The sequence below is a fragment of the Lotus japonicus genome, chromosome 6 (genome assembly GCF_012489685.1).
Source record: "Lotus japonicus ecotype B-129 chromosome 6, LjGifu_v1.2".
NCBI classification, from domain to species: domain Eukaryota; kingdom Viridiplantae; phylum Streptophyta; class Magnoliopsida; order Fabales; family Fabaceae; genus Lotus; species Lotus japonicus.
Window position 1 is genome coordinate 41,780,622 of NC_080046.1, and position 17,618 is coordinate 41,798,239.

Below are 17,618 nucleotides of genomic sequence, written 5' to 3' on the forward strand. Positions count from 1 at the left end.
AAAACAACAAATAAAAAGGTTACTTAGTCAATAATAACGTGCTAACTAAACAAATTTAGTAAACTTAATTACAAAATATAGAATAATCACCTTATATAATATAATAATCCACTTATTATACAAACCACAACATCACAGCAAATTGTCTACACCCTGAACAACTTCACAGAAGAACAACAACCTTAGGATACAGATAGACACAACTTAATACTTAACACCGGAACAAATAAACTACTTCAACAGTACAAACCATCCATAATACTTAGACAATACCTAACAACCTTCAAACCATCCAAAATACACATTGTTTCTCATCAATTATTTATCTTAACATGACATGCTTGAGCTTCAGCTTGGACACATGTTTCCATACTCTTTCTCGATTTTAACTTGCTTGAGCTTCAGCTTGGACACTTCTTCAACTTTTGGCAACTCCATACCAACCTTCCTCTTGAACATATTACCAGAACCCCCAACATAAGATGGACCATCTCCCAAAAAAGGTGTTAAAACCTCAGGGGATGAAGGATCAGATGATTGTGAAGGACATTGAGAAACATCTTTTTCTTCAGACAGATTAACAGCAGTGGATGGAACAACATTAGGCTTCACAAAAAACAAACCATAATATTAAATATTAAATTTAATACCAAAATTAAACGCTGAAAAAAATAACAATTGCTATCACTAAAACTGAAACACTGTTATATACCACAACAGGTGTATTAACTTCCCCAGCTAATTTATATGCATCTATGATAGCAACTTCACTACAAACCCTCTTGATGCGATAGGACTCATCATATTGAAAAAGGCTGTTTGACTTCTTCTCCACCTTGAACAACATTTCTCTACCAACCAATATATCTTCAATCATGGCAGGGAACTCCCCACACTTAGGATCCTAGAATATAAAATGATATAAAACACATTATAATTAAAAACCAATCAAAAAATCTTTCTAAAACGGATAAACATATTCATGCATATAATAATTCATGCATATAATAACCTTCACATAGGACAAAACCTCCTTGCATGACTTCATTAGAAGGTGCTGAGCATCAGAATCAAATAGCATAAAGACTGCAGAATCTGATTCATCAGTAACTTCAAGCTTAATCCTATACCTAAAACAATAAGAAATAATTGTAGTTAAAACATATGTAACAAACAGAATATAGAATTTTGCATCAAAATACAAGTGCCCACCTTGGAATAACATCCATGACATGCTTAAAACACCCACCACAATAGTATAAACCATCATCATAGGTTACAACTTTGTGGCACTTGCAAGCAAAGTACCACCATTGGTCATCTTGCAACAAACCAGCAATCTTTGCAAGCACAATGAAAAACCCATCCTACATTGAATTGTAGAAAGTAAATACAAATATGACATCTAACATAAACTTATTACAATTACAACTGAAAACAAATCATTTAATTTAGGTATAAACAAATTACCTCCTCTGTTTCATTCAACCCAGCAATTGTCTTCTTCAGATGGTTATTCATGAAGTCTTCATATATAGGAACAGCAGGCTTAGGAGTGAAAATTTCACCAACAGCTTGATTGATTTTAAAATCAATGATTGAAATCCTTCACAATCAAATTAAAAACAAATGTTAACTAAATTTCAGAAAAAAATTACATATCATTATTTACACATCATTGAAAAATTTAGCAACCAACATCTCACTTACCTATCCAAGAAAGAAATGGCCTCTGCACAATCAGGATTTAGTATAATCTTAGAAGCCTTCATGACATTTTGCAATACATTTTTTCCTACAAAATACATATATAGAAGTTTGACCGCTCAACTACTAAATTAATAAGGAAATTAAAAGTTGTTATAAATCATTAATATTCAAACCAATGAATCAAACCTCTAAAAGTTTTCATCTTAGCAAGCTGAAACACTATAATCGGTTTTTCATTGGGATTGGCAGCAATATATTCAGACACAAGATCAGCATAATTTCCAAAAAGAGCACACTCTACTTTACCCCTATTAAAATAAAAGAATACGATCAGAAAAGTCAAATTAGAAAATTAAGGAAAGCAGTGCAAAACACAAAAAATAAAAGGACTTACTTCTCATCACTGATCTCAATCAACATCATTTTAGTAGAAATTTCATCCTTAACATAGGTCCTCAGTTCAGAAGCAGCAGTCAACAAACCCAACACATCTAAGGATAAATCTTCAAATCAATTATCCACATAACTGAATTCATTAAATTCCATGATAACATAAAAAGAAAAAGCTTTACCTACTAAATACTCAGACTGAAAAGCATCCCCATTCAGATCCCTAGTATCCTTCAGTGAAAATCCCCACCTTGGTATGATACTGCTCTCACATGGAAGAACATTAGTTTTGTTATTGAATAAAATCCTGAAACCATGTTCAGTGGGGCGATAGGAACCCATATTTGGAATCAAATGAAAAAATGAGATCAAATACACTTTTCCTTCCATTATAAATTCAGCCCACTTCCTAAACAACAGTTTCCTTATTGTAGCTTAAATTTTTCCACCCTAAAAAGAAAACATCAAATAGAAAGCAAACATCAAATACACAGCAAAATTTCAAAGCCAACAAAATATTTAATACTCACATGTTGATCAAGCAAGATCAGCTCCATTGAAACAGGTTTGTTATCACCCATATAGGAATCAGCAACCCACATTCTCACAACCCTAACTTTGATCCTCCACTTATGGGTTGGAGGACAAAGAGTCAACACAGAATCAATTGAATCAGTAGAACTCATGACTATTGACTTAAAGCAAATTAAACTTAGGTTGCACAAAGGAAAGAAAATAGGAATCGATCTGGAACATACAAAAATGACAAATGCAAGGCCTTATATAGCCAACGAAAGAAGGCGTGCACATAGAAAACTATTTTCCCACAAAAAGTTTTTCAGCGCTCAGAACTTTCATGAAAAGTAAAAACAAACAAAATTTTCTGCTTTAAATTGTACTTCCCTCAGAATAAAAGAAAAAACAATCAAAACCAAAACACACTACATATGAAAGCATCTCACAACTGAAGGTATGAAAAACGGTAGAAAGGGGGGGTTTGAATAACGTTTTCAGTATAAAACTTCCACCTTAAAGATTTTGACAAATCTTTCGAGAACTTAAGTGCTAAAGATAAGAGATAGAAAAGCACACAAGGATTTTATCCTGGTTCACTTGATAAATCACTCAAGCTACTCCAGTCCACCCGTTAAGGTGATTTCTTCCTTCTTAGAATGAAGGCAATCCACTAATCAGGTAAGAGTTACAACTGCACTTGAAACCTACAAGTGACTAACAATTACACTGACTTAGCTCACACTAAGATTCACTCTCTTAGTCTTCTCTAGGATCCGATCAACCTTGATCTCCTAAAGGAACTAAACAAACTGTTTATCAAAGAATTGTTTACAAGAGATTTGCTTCTAAAAAGCTAATAGTAAACTCAATGAATTTCAGATGAAAGAAAACTTAGAAGATTTTTGAATATGTCTTGCGTATGTGAATGCTTCTAGCCGTTTCTTTCAGTCTTCAGCCTCTTTATATACTCCAAGGATTAGGGTTGAGCGATGCATGGGAAATGCTACCGTTGGAGGGCAGTTCTGGAAAATCCAGCTTCTGCTGTGGCTGAGAACGTTAGGTAGGTCGTCAGGAAGGTACAGTAGCTTTTGTACTTGGATAGCGACGCGACCTTTAAACCTAGGAGACTTCTGATCAGGGGAATGCTTCATATTGGAACTTGTGAAGCCGGTTGATCAGAGTCAGAGGGAAAGCACAGATCCTCTGACCATTGTATCTTCTGATTCTGAACTCAGAGGGAAGAACATGGCCTTCAGAGTTTCTTGCTTCTGGACTTCAGAGTTTCCACTATTCAGCTTCTGGATCTTCAGAGTCTTCTACACCATCAGAACATCTGAGCCTTCAGTGTTTCTTGGTTATCAGACTTTCTGGATCTTCAGAACTTCTAGTGACTGAGTCCACATCAGAGTTTGTATAACTTCAGAACTTCTGAAGCTTTTCCACTGTTCATACTGAACATGGTGAATGCGAAAGCGTTGCTTGGGTCACTCTTTATACACAGTGCTTCTGATTTGTGTGAGATTGATTTGAGGTCAGAGCCTGTAAATAGCACACTCAGAAAAACACGTTAGAGTACCACAATTGTTCATATCAAAAGGTTAACTTGTAATCATCAAAACATAGAGTTGTACTACTAGATCAAAACTTGATCTTACAACAACCTCATCTGAACAGAAAAAAGTTTTCATCAGATACCACTGACAACTAACCCTAAACAAAAGTAAATTCATTTTCGAAAAAACAGGAAGAATGATCTGAACGAAAAAGGATGGCAAATCGCCAGAACCTTAATTCGGGATTCGACAACAAACATAAACCCTAAGAATTCATCACCTGATTCAGTCTGCAAATCGATCCATAATGATAAATTCGAAAATCACCAGAACCTAATTTTGGGTGGAGGCAAGAAACCACTAAACCTAATCTCCATTTTCTTATCGGCTCCTACCTACAAGTGTAAAACCAACCTTAATTTAATCCTAACTTAGATTTAAATGTTAAAAAACATATTAATTTTCCCCAGTATAACTAATTAAAAACGTAAATTTAATTGGTACTACAAAACACATTTATAATTCATCACCATATTTCAATTAAAACTATTTATGTAAGAGAAAAAATACCAAACTAAAATTTCGTTAACTACATTAATAAAATAATTAATATTTCACCAACTATCCATTCAGATTTAAAAATTATATAATACATAACAATTTCATCAAACAACGTCCTGCAACATATAATCATACTGACAAAAAGTTATTTTTCTAAGTACAACACTTCAAAAAGTATCTATAACATAGTTTTAAAACTCGGCTCGGACCGGCCGGTCCGACCGGTTCAACCGGGACTCGGTGGTGTGACCGGTCCGAGCCAGTAGTTCGATCGGAAATGCATCGAACCGGATAAAACCGGTGTGACTCGGCCGAGTTGACCATAAAACCGGTGACTCGGTCGATTCTCGGTTGGACCGGCGGGTCACCCTCAATTATTAGTTTAATAGCCTTTTTTTATAAAAAATGTTATAGGTGGGGCTCGAACACATAACATGGACATTACACACGGAGAGCCTTACCACTATGCTAACAGCGTGTTTTGTTTGTCTTCCTGGATGAAAATAATTATATAATAGGTAATATAATACATAAGCAACCAAGGTGAAATATATATTTAAATATTTGCAAGTGAATACAACAAAGAATTAAAGAAATTTTAGTTTGGTAATTGCTTAAAACACTAAAATTATTAACCAATCTTAGCTAGTATTTCTATTTTTTTATTTTTTTAATATAAACCGAGTTAAGCAATCAACCCAATGACTCACTGGTTCGACCAGTGATTCATTGACTCGGTGCCTCGACCGAGTCGATGACCGAGCCGAGTTTTAAAACACTGATCTATAACATTACATAAACCTCATAAAGTGACAAAAAGGATACCAGAAACATTTAAATAAATCAAAAAGGTTGCCAGCATTGAATCTTACGGTGCACCAGCATACATACTACAAAACTCTCTTAGTGAACAGTAGCTTTTAGCTTCTTCCTTTGTAGTGTTTATAGATTGGTGGTAGACCAATCCAGATTTATTCATTAAAAACAAAGTAAAGTTGCAATTGGTGGTAGACCACAAGAACCATTTAAATAAGAGGACTGATTCCTAAACACAATAATATAGACACTCATAAGTCATAAACACATTTTTCTCTTTATTTCCACCTTATCACATTATATCATATACCAATTCATTTCTTCACTCTGATCTCTTTTTTTTTGTCTGAGTGTGTATACATAAGAGTGGGTTATGAATATTTTTTTCGGTTAGATTCTTACATTATACAGTAATAAAGTTCAAATATTGAACTTTTGGGGTTCATTTTACAAGCAGAGAAGGAGAAGAGAAGCAATTGGAATCAAGTTCAAGTCATCTTTTCTTATGACAGACGCTCCAAATAGCTCAGTCATGTCCAAATCCTCATTTTTCATTCCGTTGGGAAGTATCCAATCAAAGTGATACAACAACAAAGCAAGAATCCACTCAATATTTGCAACACCATAGTTCATGCCTGGACAAATTCTCCTTCCAGCACCAAAAGGGATATACTCAAAATTAGTTCCTTTGAAGTCAATAGAGCTATCAATAAACCTCTCAGGATAAAACCTCTCAGGTTCAGTCCAATATTTAGGATCTGTTGCAATTGCCCAAGCATTGACTTTGACCTTACTTTTGGCTGGTATGTGATAGCCATTAATCTCACAAGCTTGTGCACATTCCCTAGGAATTAGAAGAGGACCAGGAGGGTGTAACCTTAAGACCTCTTTGATGATTGCTCTCAAGTATTTGAGTTCATCCATGCAAGTTTCTCCAACCTTCCCTCTCTTATGGAATATCTCTCTCACTTCAGCTTGTGCTTTCTTCAATACTCTTGGATCCTTCATCATCTCAGCCATTGCCCAGTTAATGGTAGTTGCTGCTGTGTCACTTCCAGCAGTGAAGATATCCTGAAAGGCAATATATAAATATATCAAGTTAAATCAATTCAAACATCAAAGGTATCCAGCACATCAAAGTACTGCACAATTCCCGGAAAGTGATTAGGAAATTTTTGACAATTGACTCTGAGTGATCAATTCCTAAAAGAAGCGTTTGTGTGGGGAGCTTCTGAGTGTCAGAATTGATTCTATGATAAAAGAAGCTGATTTTCGCACCAGAATATATAATTATTCACATGTTTATGATTTTGCAAGACAATTGATATGCTTACAAAGAGTATGGCTCTGATGTTTCTATTGGTTATGTGAAAATCCTGGCCAGTGCCACTGTCCTCAAATTTTAAGAGAACATCAATGAGATCTTCCTCTCCTCCTTTAACTTGGCCTTGTTTGGTTCTTGACTTTGCCTTATGGTCATCGATGATAGTCTCCAGAATTTTATTCAATTTTTTGTGTAGCTCTTCAAGTTTAGGCTTCATTCGAGTGAGGTTCTGAAGCCACTTAGCAGAAGGAAACAAATCTCCGATGAAAAAACCCCCAGCTAGCTTCAGAACTTCTCTTACACATGGTATGAACTCTTCTTGCCCCATGTACGTTTTGCCAAAAGCAGCTCTAGAAGTGATTGTGAACATCAATGAAACAATTGCTTGAGAGAGATTTGAAGGAAATCAATTCCGTGACTATTATTGATAATGAAATACCCTATATATACAACTTACCTAGTTGACTAACAATAAATATTAAACCCTAATTACAGGCGTAATTACAAAGAGAATAAATAATATCCTATTCTATCACACCCCCGCAGTCGAAGCGGGAGGTTCACCGACGCTGAGACTGGAACGAAAATCATCAAAAAGAAGCCGAGGTAGGCCCTTGGTAAAAATGTCCGCAATCTGATGACGGGAAGGAACATGAAGGACGCGAGCCTGGCCACGCGCGACCTTTTCCCGAACAAAGTGGATATCCATCTCAATATGTTTGGTACGCTGATGGTGCACTGGATTCCCAGAGAGGTAGATGGCACTAACATTGTCACAGTGGACCAATGTTGCCTGAGAGAGAGGAAAATGAAGCTCCAGAAGTAAATTGCGGATCCAGCAGGACTCAGAGACAACATTAGCAACACCGCGATATTCAGCTTCAGCACTAGAGCGAGAGAGAGTGGGTTGCCGCTTGGAGGACCAAGATATGAGGTTGTCACCGAGGAAAACACAGTAACCAGAAGTGGAGCGTCTGGTGTCAGGACAGCCCCCCAGTCAACATCAGTGTAAGAAACAAGCTTTTCAACCGGGGAGGGATACAAATGTAGCCCATAAGTCAATGTGCCACGAACATAGCGGAGAACCCGCTTGAGGGCAAGCATGTGCTCGGTGTGGGGTGCATGCATATGTAAGCAAACCTGCTGAACAACATAGGAAATGTCAGGACGAGTAAATGTGAGGTACTGTAGGGCACCCGCAAGGCTCCGATATAGGGAGGCATCCTCACAAGGAGTCCCAGAGGAAGAACTGAGCTTCTGCTTGGTGTCAACCGGTGTAGCAGACGGGTTGCATGAGGCCATGCCGGCGCGAGCAATAATCTCAGTAGCATAAGTGCTCTGACTGAGGAAAAGGCCACCTGCATGTCTAGTGACAGCGATGCCAAGAAAGTAACTCAGAGGACCGAGATCCTTCATAGCAAACTCGGATGCAAGAAGTGCCATAAAGGATTTGCGGAGATCATGCGATGATGCAACCAGGATGATGTCATCAACATAGAGAAGTATGTAGGCAATATCAGAACCCTGCCGGAAGATGAAAAGAGAATGATCTGAAGTGCTGTGCCGGAATCCAATAGAGGAAACATAATCAGCAAATCGCTGATACCAAGCACGAGGCGCCTGTTTCAGACCATAAAGGGACTTCTTCAGACGGCAGACATAGTCCGGGTGGTGAGGGTCGCGGAAACCCAAAGGCTGATGCATGTAGACAGTCTCATGGAGATCACCATGCAGGAAAGCATTCTGGACATCCAACTGATGTATGGGCCAGGATCTGGATAGAGCAATGCTGAGAACTGTCCGGATGGTAGCCGGTTTCACCACGGGGCTGAATGTCTCATCACAATCCACACCTGCAATCTGAGACCTGCCATCACCTACAAGACGAGCCTTATACCGCTCAAACAAACCATTAGACTGCTTTTTATGGCGAAAAATCCACATGCAACGAATAACATTAACATCACAAGGACGGGGAACCAACTCCCACGTATTATTTCTAATAAGAGCATTAAATTCAGACTGCATAGCGGACTTCCAATTTGGATCGGATAAGGCTTGTTTTGGGTTACGAGGCAAGGGTGAGATGGACGGGTCATCAATAGAGACCGAAAGACTAAAAGGCTTTTTAGGTTTGGAAATGTCGTGCATGCTACGGGTAGTCATGGTCCGTACGGGTGGTGCAGGAGGGACCGGAGGCAAGGGCAAAGGTGAGGGAGAAGCGGTAGGGGAGACGGGAGCCGATAAGGGAGGCGAAGAGTCAGTGGGACTCGACGGCTGGACCGGAGGGTCAGGTGGGCGGGAGGATACGGTTTGCCAATGGTGGATCAAGGAAGGAGGGAGGTCCTTGGTGAAGCACTCATAAGAAGGGGCAGGAGTCAAGGATAGGTCAGCAAAGGGAAATCGGGTTTCGTCAAAAATGACATGCCGCGATATTAAAATTTTTCTGTGTGACAAATCATAACATTTATAACCTCTGTGATTCATCGGATACCCTAGAAAAACACACGGAGTCGATCGTGGTTGCAATTTGTTTATTGTAGCGGAAGGAAATAGAGGAAAACATAGACAACCAAAGACACGTAAGTGGGAGTAGGAAGGGTCGCGATGATACAACAGCTGAGTAGGAGAATCATTCTGAAGAGTCTTGCGTGGCAAAATGTTCAGAAGATATGTTGCCATTTGAAGGGCATGATGCCAAAATGAAGGAGGAACTGACGAATGAGCGAGGAGGGTGCGGATCATGTTGTTAATGGTGCGAATTTTCCGTTCTGCTTTGCCGTTTTGAGAAGAAGTGTGAGGGCAAGAGAAGCGAAAAATAAGGCCATTAGCATCACAATACTGATGAAAGGATTCATTGTCATATTCACGTCCATTATCACATTGAAGACATTTAATATTTGCTGAAAATTGTGTTTGAATAAGTGTAGCAAGAGTAGTAAACATTTCATAAACCTGAGATTTCTTGCTAATCGGAAACGTCCATAAAAAATCAGTGTGATCATCCAAAAACAAAACGTAATAACGATGATCAGCAGTACTTAAAACAGGAGACGTCCATAAATCACTATGCAAAATATCAAATGGTCTCAAAGTAATAGTTTCAGATGAACGAAAAGGCAACCGGACATGTTTGCCTAAAACACAAGAGTCACAAACAGAACTAGAACGCGAAGGTTCACAAAAAATAAGTTTATTATTCCTAAGATGGTTTAAAGCTGAGGAAGCTGGATGACCAAGTCGATTGTGCCAGACACTAGAAGCAAGACCAGCAAAGGGAGAGGAACGAGTGACTGGGTAGAGGTCGCCGAGGCTGTTACATCTCAGGAGAGGCATCCCCGTCTTGAAGTCAGACACCGAGAATCCAAATGGATCAAAAGAAACAGAAACATTATTGTCAGTAGTGAGTTGTCGCACAGAAATTAAGTTTTTAATAATTCGCGGAGTGTGCAAGACATGATTGAGTGCTAAAGGTTTGTGAGGGGTAGGAATAGAAGTGTATCCTGAACCCTGAATTGGAATGCCCTGACCACTACCAACTATCAGTTTCTGATTTAAATGACTTAAATTAGAATAAGACGTGAGAGTACCTTGAGATGCCGCAGTATGGGACGAGGCGCCGGTGTCCATGTACCACGTGGTGTCTGTAGGAGTCAAGGACATGGTGTGCATGGCAGCAGCGATATCAGTGGGTGCTGGAGAAGCAGTAGCGGTGTAGGCCTGAGGACGCGGACCTAAAACGCCGGGTTGCGGCGGAGCACCCATGGGACGCGACCACTGAGATGTGGGGTAAGGACAAGGAGGCATGCCCCAAGGGGAAGGAGCCCAACCAGGGGGAGGAGCCCAACCCCAGGGATTCCAGGATGCCTGCGGTGGTGGGCGCCAGGGTGGAGGAGATGCAGCAGAGGAACCAGAGGAGCCAGATGATCCAGGATAACGGGAGCCACCTTTCTTCTTAGGTTTACTAGAACCACCCTGATAATTGCGAGTGTGCCCTGACCCATAACGATGGTTGGAGTGGCCCTGATCGCTGCGGTAGGTGGGGCGCTGCGGAGAGGAGTCAACGGAGGCCTGTGGACGGGAAGCAGAGGTGTGCAAAGCAGTCTGAGAGGCCGGACCGGACATCCTGGCGAGACCAGATTCCTCTAGAATCAACATGGAGCGGACCTTGAGGAAAGAAGGCAAAGGCTCGCTCTGACGGATCAAGGTGGCAACACCACGAAAAGGCTCAGTGAGACCAGAGACCAACTGAAGAACAAGACGATGGTCACTGACTGGGGCACCAACATTGCGCAACTGATCAGAGATATGTTTCAGACGCTGACAATAGGCCGAAACATTAGGAAAATCTTCCATGCGTGTGGAGATGAAATCCTGGTCGAGAGCGACAGCACGAGAGTTCTGATTGTCCTCAAACATAGAAGCGATACGGTTCCAAGTAGCCATAGCAGTAGAACCTTTTTCCATAACAGTGGAGAGAAGATCAAAGGAGATGGTGGAATAAATCCACTGCTTGACAGTAGAGTCAAGAGTAGCCCACCGAGCATAGGAAGCATCGGTGCGCGCAGGAGGCTCCAAACCAGCTTGTGGAATGATGTGGTGGAGCACCTGAGTGGCGTGAGCATGAGTTTCAAACAATTCAGCCCACAGAGCATAGTGGTCCTTGTCGAGCTCGAGTTTGAAAGGAATGTTGTTTTTGATGTTAGTAATAACAGCAAGGGCCGGATGAAACTCGGGCTTGACAGTGGGGGACGAAGGGGCCGTAGGTGTGGCAGTGGGCGTAGGAACCGTAGTGGTGTCGCCGGTTGGAGAGCCAGTTGTCGAGTCGGAGGTAGCCATAGAAACTGCAAAACAGGAAAAAAAATAAGTTTTTTTTTTTTTTTTTTTTTTTTTCTAGGTGGGCGGCTAGACCGGGTTGGCTGGAACCGGTCCGGTCCGGGCGAGTTGGATCCTGGCGAACCGGAAAGAAATAAAATAATAATAAAAAAAGGAACTTGGATCCTGGATCGGATCCGGCTGGGCACGCGGGTCTGCTGCCAACAACAAGGGCTGGAAGCGACGGGAGGGCGTGCGGTTGAAGGCGCGAGGGACAGCGGTGGCCGGCGGGAGGGACGGCGGTGGTGGCGGGACGTCCGACGAGCCTGGAGGCGCAGAGAGTCACGCAGGCACAAGGTGAGAAGACCTGTACAGCGTGGTGAGAGTTCTTCGATGGGAGAGGAAGAACCGGCGACAGCGAGGAAGGCCTGTGGCGGCGGCGGCGCGAGAAGGAGAGGAGTGCTGCGGCGACGGCGGTGTGGCGGGTGCTAGGGGAGAGACAGCGGCAGTGGGTGGGTTTGGAGGGAGAATTTAGGAAATAAAATAAAAGGATTAGGTCAGATTGGAAGAGGGGATCTGAACCTGCTCAATGATACCATGAAGGAAATCAATTCCGTGACTATTATTGATAATGAAATACCCTATATATACAACTTACCTAGTTGACTAACAATAAATATTAAACCCTAATTACAGGCGTAATTACAAAGAGAATAAATAATATCCTATTCTATCAAGATTGATGACTGATCCTTCTTCTGAAGCAATGCATTTGATGAGGTTATTCACCTCTTCTTCTCTGATTGGCCTAAAAGACTGCACACGTTTCATGCTTAGAAGCTCTACAGTGCAAATCTTTCGAAGTTGTCTCCAGTACTCACCTATGTCTGTGGAACCATAAAACACTATATCAGAGACTAGAGAATAAGGCCTTGATGCAAAGGTAACATCATGGGTTTTCATGATTGCCTTAGCATACTGTGGTGAGGAAACAATGATGAAGAAGACCTCTCCAAGTTGGAGATGCATCAAGGGGCCATATTTTTGGGCCAATTCTCTTAATTTTCTGTGTGGTGGAGAGCCAACAAGATGGTGTATGTTTCCTATGATTGGTAGCTTCCATGGCCCGGGTGGTATATTTTTTTTTTTTGAAACTTCGGGTGGTATATTTGGAATTAAGTCAGTTTTCTTGAGATTCTTTAATTTTCGAGTGAAAATGAAGATGAGGAAAATGAAAGAAAGGGTCAAAGGGTAGAAGAATGGTTGAAGGTCCATTTAGAAAAAAACAGGGGAGTAAGGGTAAGGTGCATCAATTTCTTTCTGTTTGGTGAAAAGCAGCAATTCTATGTGCGTGAACATTGAAGCAAGGGGTTCTTAGGGTACTAGACATTATTTTATCAAGAATTTCTTTTGGTATTTTCTCTGTTTTATTTTGAGAGTAGTACATCAATGGAGTGGTAACATACATATGGCAGTGTCGCAAATCATTTGATGCAATAACGTTTTCCTTAAATATATGAAGAAAAAAAAGATATGAGAGATATATGATAAAACGAGATAGTGGAAATGAAATAAAAGAAAAAATGAGTTGTAAATAAATCAAAATTTCAAAACGATATTGCTAGATGTTAGATTAAATTTATGATATCCGTTAATTGAAATTAAATAAGATTCATAACATCGATAATATTAGAAAAATATTCTCTTCACACCTAAAATTAAACCACGCCTAATGAGAATACAAGTAGAAAGATAAGTGACAGGTATGACAATAATGTGTTTCAATCTTATCTTTTATTCATTATATCCGCTTATTGTACACCGTCTATATATTAATGTTAATTTCTTTTAATTCTACGCTCCAAATGTCCAATTTTAGACGCGAGAGAGTGTATTAAGAAGTCTTGCGTTGACTTGAGATATTGCTAAATAAGCATTTACTAAAGTTAGAGCAACTCTTACCACTAAACTAGCTTTTAAGGTAATGTTAGATTTAACCCAAATTCTAAAAATTGATTCAAGGGTTACATACTTCTATTTTTTTTACGGGAAGTGTTACATGCTTGAAGTCATTCTTATTAGATAATATAAGATTATTTTATTATTTATCATAGTGGCAGATTATAGTCTTTTAGTCTTTTACTTATTTCCTATTTATATTTGCTCAAAGCTGTAACACTTGATTCACAATAATAAACTCTACTGAACCTCCTTCTCTTGCCCTCTTTCATTTACGTCTGTTAGTTTTTCTTTTTCACTGACTTTTTTAATGTCTTTATGTGTAGTTATATTTCTTTTTGGATGAACGTGAGATGTCAACCAAACAATTTCATAACTAAAGAGACCGGAGGGAATTAAGAAATTCACTTATTGATCCAACCAAAGTTATCCATCTGGACTGATTCTGCGAGATCTCTACTCCAAAAAGGTTTAGAATATTCTATTTGTTTTTTCTTAAAGTTATTATCCTGCCGGATGTAATGTTTGTTTGTTTTGTATAGTGCATGATCTATGCTTCCATGCCGTCACTTGTGAGGTTTCGCAAGAAGTAATAATTGAAAGAAAATAACTTTTATAATAATATAACTGAAAGATTCACTTTGGGGATGCAAATATTCTTTATACACACATCCTAGGACGGCTGGTATCCATCAAAATGAGATCATCAAAACTATCTGAATATTTCCTTCAAAAAAAAATTCAAAACCCACTAAAATAGTGTTTAAGCAACCCAACTAAAAACTTTCATTCGAGATGCTCTTTATGTTACATCTTTGTATAACAGAAGATACCATGTTGGAGTTTTCCCTCATACCATTGTGGAACAAATGTTGCCATCCATATTACGTCACCCGCTTGAACCGGCTACCAACTGTCAGCCAAACTTTAAGACGGTAGATACTACAAAAGTAGGAGAAGAAATTAAATATGGAAATGAATCTGTTCAAATATTAGAGAAACTGAAGACAGCCAAAAATAGTTACAATTTACAACATAGTCTCATTTGTATACTTTATATAAACAGACACTAGTAGGATATGACTCACAATACAAGTCTGTTTCTTTTCCATGGCTACACTAATCCTCTACTTGTCAGGTCTTTTCTCCTTTGTCCTCTTAACCCTTATAGTGCAGAAAATAGGCAAGAACCCGAAAAAAACTGACTCAACTTATAACTTTCCCCAAGGGCCTAGGAAGCTACCCTTTATAGGAAACATACACAATCTTATAAGCTCTCAACCCCATAGAAATTTAAGAGACTTGGCCAGAAAATATGGACCCTTGATGCACCTTCAACTTGGAGAGGTTTCTACTATTGTCATTTCCTCACCAGAGTGTGCTAAGGAAGTGATGAAAACCCATGACATTAACTTTGCAAAAAGACCAAAAATCCTAGCTGCAGAAATAATGTCTTACAATTCCACAGGCATAGCTTTTGCTCCTTATGGTGATTATTGGAGACAGCTAAGGAAGATTTGCAACTTGGAGCTTCTAAGCCTAAAACGTGTGAACTCATTCCAGCACATTAGAGAAGAAGTGTTCTCCAATCTTGTGAAACGGATTGATTCAGAGATAGGATCGCCAATCAACCTTACTGAAGCAGTAATTTCATCAATATACACAATTGTTTCAATGTCTGCCTTTGGCAAGAAATGCAAAGACCAAGAGAGTTTTATATCAGTGTTAAAAGAATCAATTAAGATTTCGGCAGGTTTTGACTTAGGAGATTTGTTTCCTTCTTCTCCATGGCTTCAACTTTTTACTGGTTTGAGGCCTAAGTTTTTGAGATTGCATCATAAAACTGATAAGATATTAGAAGACATCATCAATGAGCACAAAGAGGCAAAGTCAGAAGCCAAAGATGAACAAGGTGAAGCAGAGGAAGATTTGGTAGATATTCTCCTAAAATTTGAGGATGGTGGTAACAACAAGGATTTTTCCTTAACTAAAAACAATATAAAGGCCGTGATTTTGGTAAGTGTTATAAATTATAATCTCTTTCAAATGCTTTTTTTGAAAATAATCTTGCTCACTATTGTAGAATCAAGATTAAAGTTCAAAAATTTCCCCTGAATATCTTATACCTCATATTTGAGATCTTTGAAGTTGTGCAATGTTTTCCACATAATTTTGGTAGAGTTGGATAGGAGTCTGTCTACATTTGCATTCAAAGCCTTATCAGCTTATCCCACCAGGTGAGGTCGACTATATGGATAACAAATCCATATCAAAGATATCGTCCAGTTTTAAGTCTGCTGCCGAAGGCCTAACACAACCCTCATCATTTATCCAATCATAGGACCAGCTATGCTAGCATAGGCAGAGTTGGACTCTGTCTGCATGTTGTCTGCATATCTATTAACTATCTTTCTAAACATTCTTGCATTCGCTTAACCTTATTGATAACTTTCAGGACATATTTAGTGCTGGAGGTGAGACATCAGCTATGACAGTAGATTGGGCAATGGCAGAAATGGTAAGGGATCCAAGAGTAATGAAGAAAGCACAAGCTGAGGTGAGAGAGGTTTTCAATATGAAAGGGAAGGTTGATGAACATTGTACCAATGAGCTCAAATATTTGAAGTCAGTTATCAAAGAGACCCTGAGGTTGCACCCTCCAGCACCTCTTTTGCTTCCAAGAGAATGCGGTCAAGCATGTGAGATACATGGTTATCACATACCAGCCAAAAGTAAAGTCATAGTCAATGCTTGGGCAATTGGAAGAGATTCAAACTATTGGACTGAACCAGAGAGGTTTTATCCTGAGAGATTCATTGATAGCACTATTGATTACAAAGGGAATGATTTTGAGTACATTCCTTTTGGTGCTGGAAGAAGAATATGCCCAGGTAGCACATTTGGTCTGAGAAGTATTGAGTTGGGCCTTTCAATGTTGTTGTATCATTTTGATTGGAAGCTTCCCGGTGGAATCAGAAGTGAAGAATTGGACATGACTGAGGAATTTGGAGTCACAGTAAGAAGAAAACAAGATCTGTTATTGATTCCTTTTGCTTATCATCCTTTGCATGTCACAGGAGTTTCACAAGAAGAAACTTGAAACCTTTGTTGGTGTCCCCATAATATAGTGTGGAGGCAAGAAACCTACCGTCAATTGAAATAAATAGGCTATGTTTGACTATGAATTGACAATAGGTTAAAAATTGTGTATCTTATAGTAATAAGTTTTATGGAATGATACTTAGACATTTAATAAGTATCTATAAACACCTCATTCTCTCTATTTCTCGATCTATAATGATAAGGGGGTAAGTGCCCCCACAACATTTCTCACTTTTAATACATATGCTACATTATATAAATTATACTATTCGAATGTTAAGCGTTTAATTCCCCCCACAAAATAAAATTATAAGGGCCCGCTTGGATTAGCGGTAGGAGCGGTAGGAACGAAGTTTTAGAAAAAGCTATAACATGGAGCGCGCGTCCTAATTCCAGCGGTGATGACGCGCGTCATGGGGCCTCCAACGCCCACCCAAATGGGCACTAAATGCCCTCATACCCTTTCATTTTTTTGGATCTACGTACCAAAGTATCTGCACAGCCGAAAATCATAAGACTAATCACTCAAAACTCTAAGATCACATTAATTAAATGATTAGACATCTTCTAACAAGTACCCATTCCCTTACATTTGTACTTACGTTTTACCTTATCAATTTCTATTATGATTTATGCCTTTCAAGGAAAACTTCTATTCTAATATTTGTGATCCGTTTTTTTGTAATTTTCCCATATGTCTCATAACTTACGTAGTTTTATTCTTACTTACTTATTAATAAAGTTAAAATTGTATATCAATTTCTTAAGTTAACCATAATATGATGTTGTGGAAGAAAAAAAAATAGTTATATCATGTTTAAATTTTGATCATAGAATACTGGTTGTAAAACGGTGAATTTGATCGATTTGGG

At 39.1% G+C, this 17,618-nt stretch overlaps 1 protein-coding gene and 2 pseudogenes across 1 annotated transcript; 1 reads left to right on the forward strand and 2 right to left on the reverse strand.

Moving 5' to 3' along the window:
- Positions 1 to 348: 348 nt before the first annotated feature.
- On the reverse strand, positions 349 to 2,786 carry LOC130725325 (replication protein A 70 kDa DNA-binding subunit C-like; annotated as a pseudogene).
- Positions 2,787 to 5,802: 3,016 nt separating this feature from the next.
- LOC130726808 (cytochrome P450 71D11-like) lies at positions 5,803 to 12,996 on the reverse strand (annotated as a pseudogene).
- A 1,701-nt stretch (positions 12,997 to 14,697) lies between these two features.
- LOC130726918 (cytochrome P450 71D11-like) lies at positions 14,698 to 16,984 on the forward strand. The gene is made up of 2 exons (XM_057578239.1): positions 14,698 to 15,660; positions 16,100 to 16,984. The coding sequence occupies exons 1-2, from the start codon at positions 14,755 to 14,757 to the stop codon at positions 16,742 to 16,744; spliced, it is 1,551 nt and encodes a 516-aa protein (XP_057434222.1). The 5' UTR covers positions 14,698 to 14,754; the 3' UTR covers positions 16,745 to 16,984.
- The last annotated feature ends 634 nt before the right edge of the window (positions 16,985 to 17,618 follow it).

What these genes read in the sequence shown, in the direction of transcription:
- LOC130726918 (XM_057578239.1), top strand. Translation starts at nt 14,755, where the DNA reads ATGGCTACACTAATCCTCTACTTGTCAGGTCTTTTCTCCTTTGTCCTC. An exon ending in ATATAAAGGCCGTGATTTTG is followed by an intron (nt 15,661 to 16,099) that starts GTAAGTGTTATA and finishes GATAACTTTCAG; the next exon opens with GACATATTTAGTGCTGGAGG.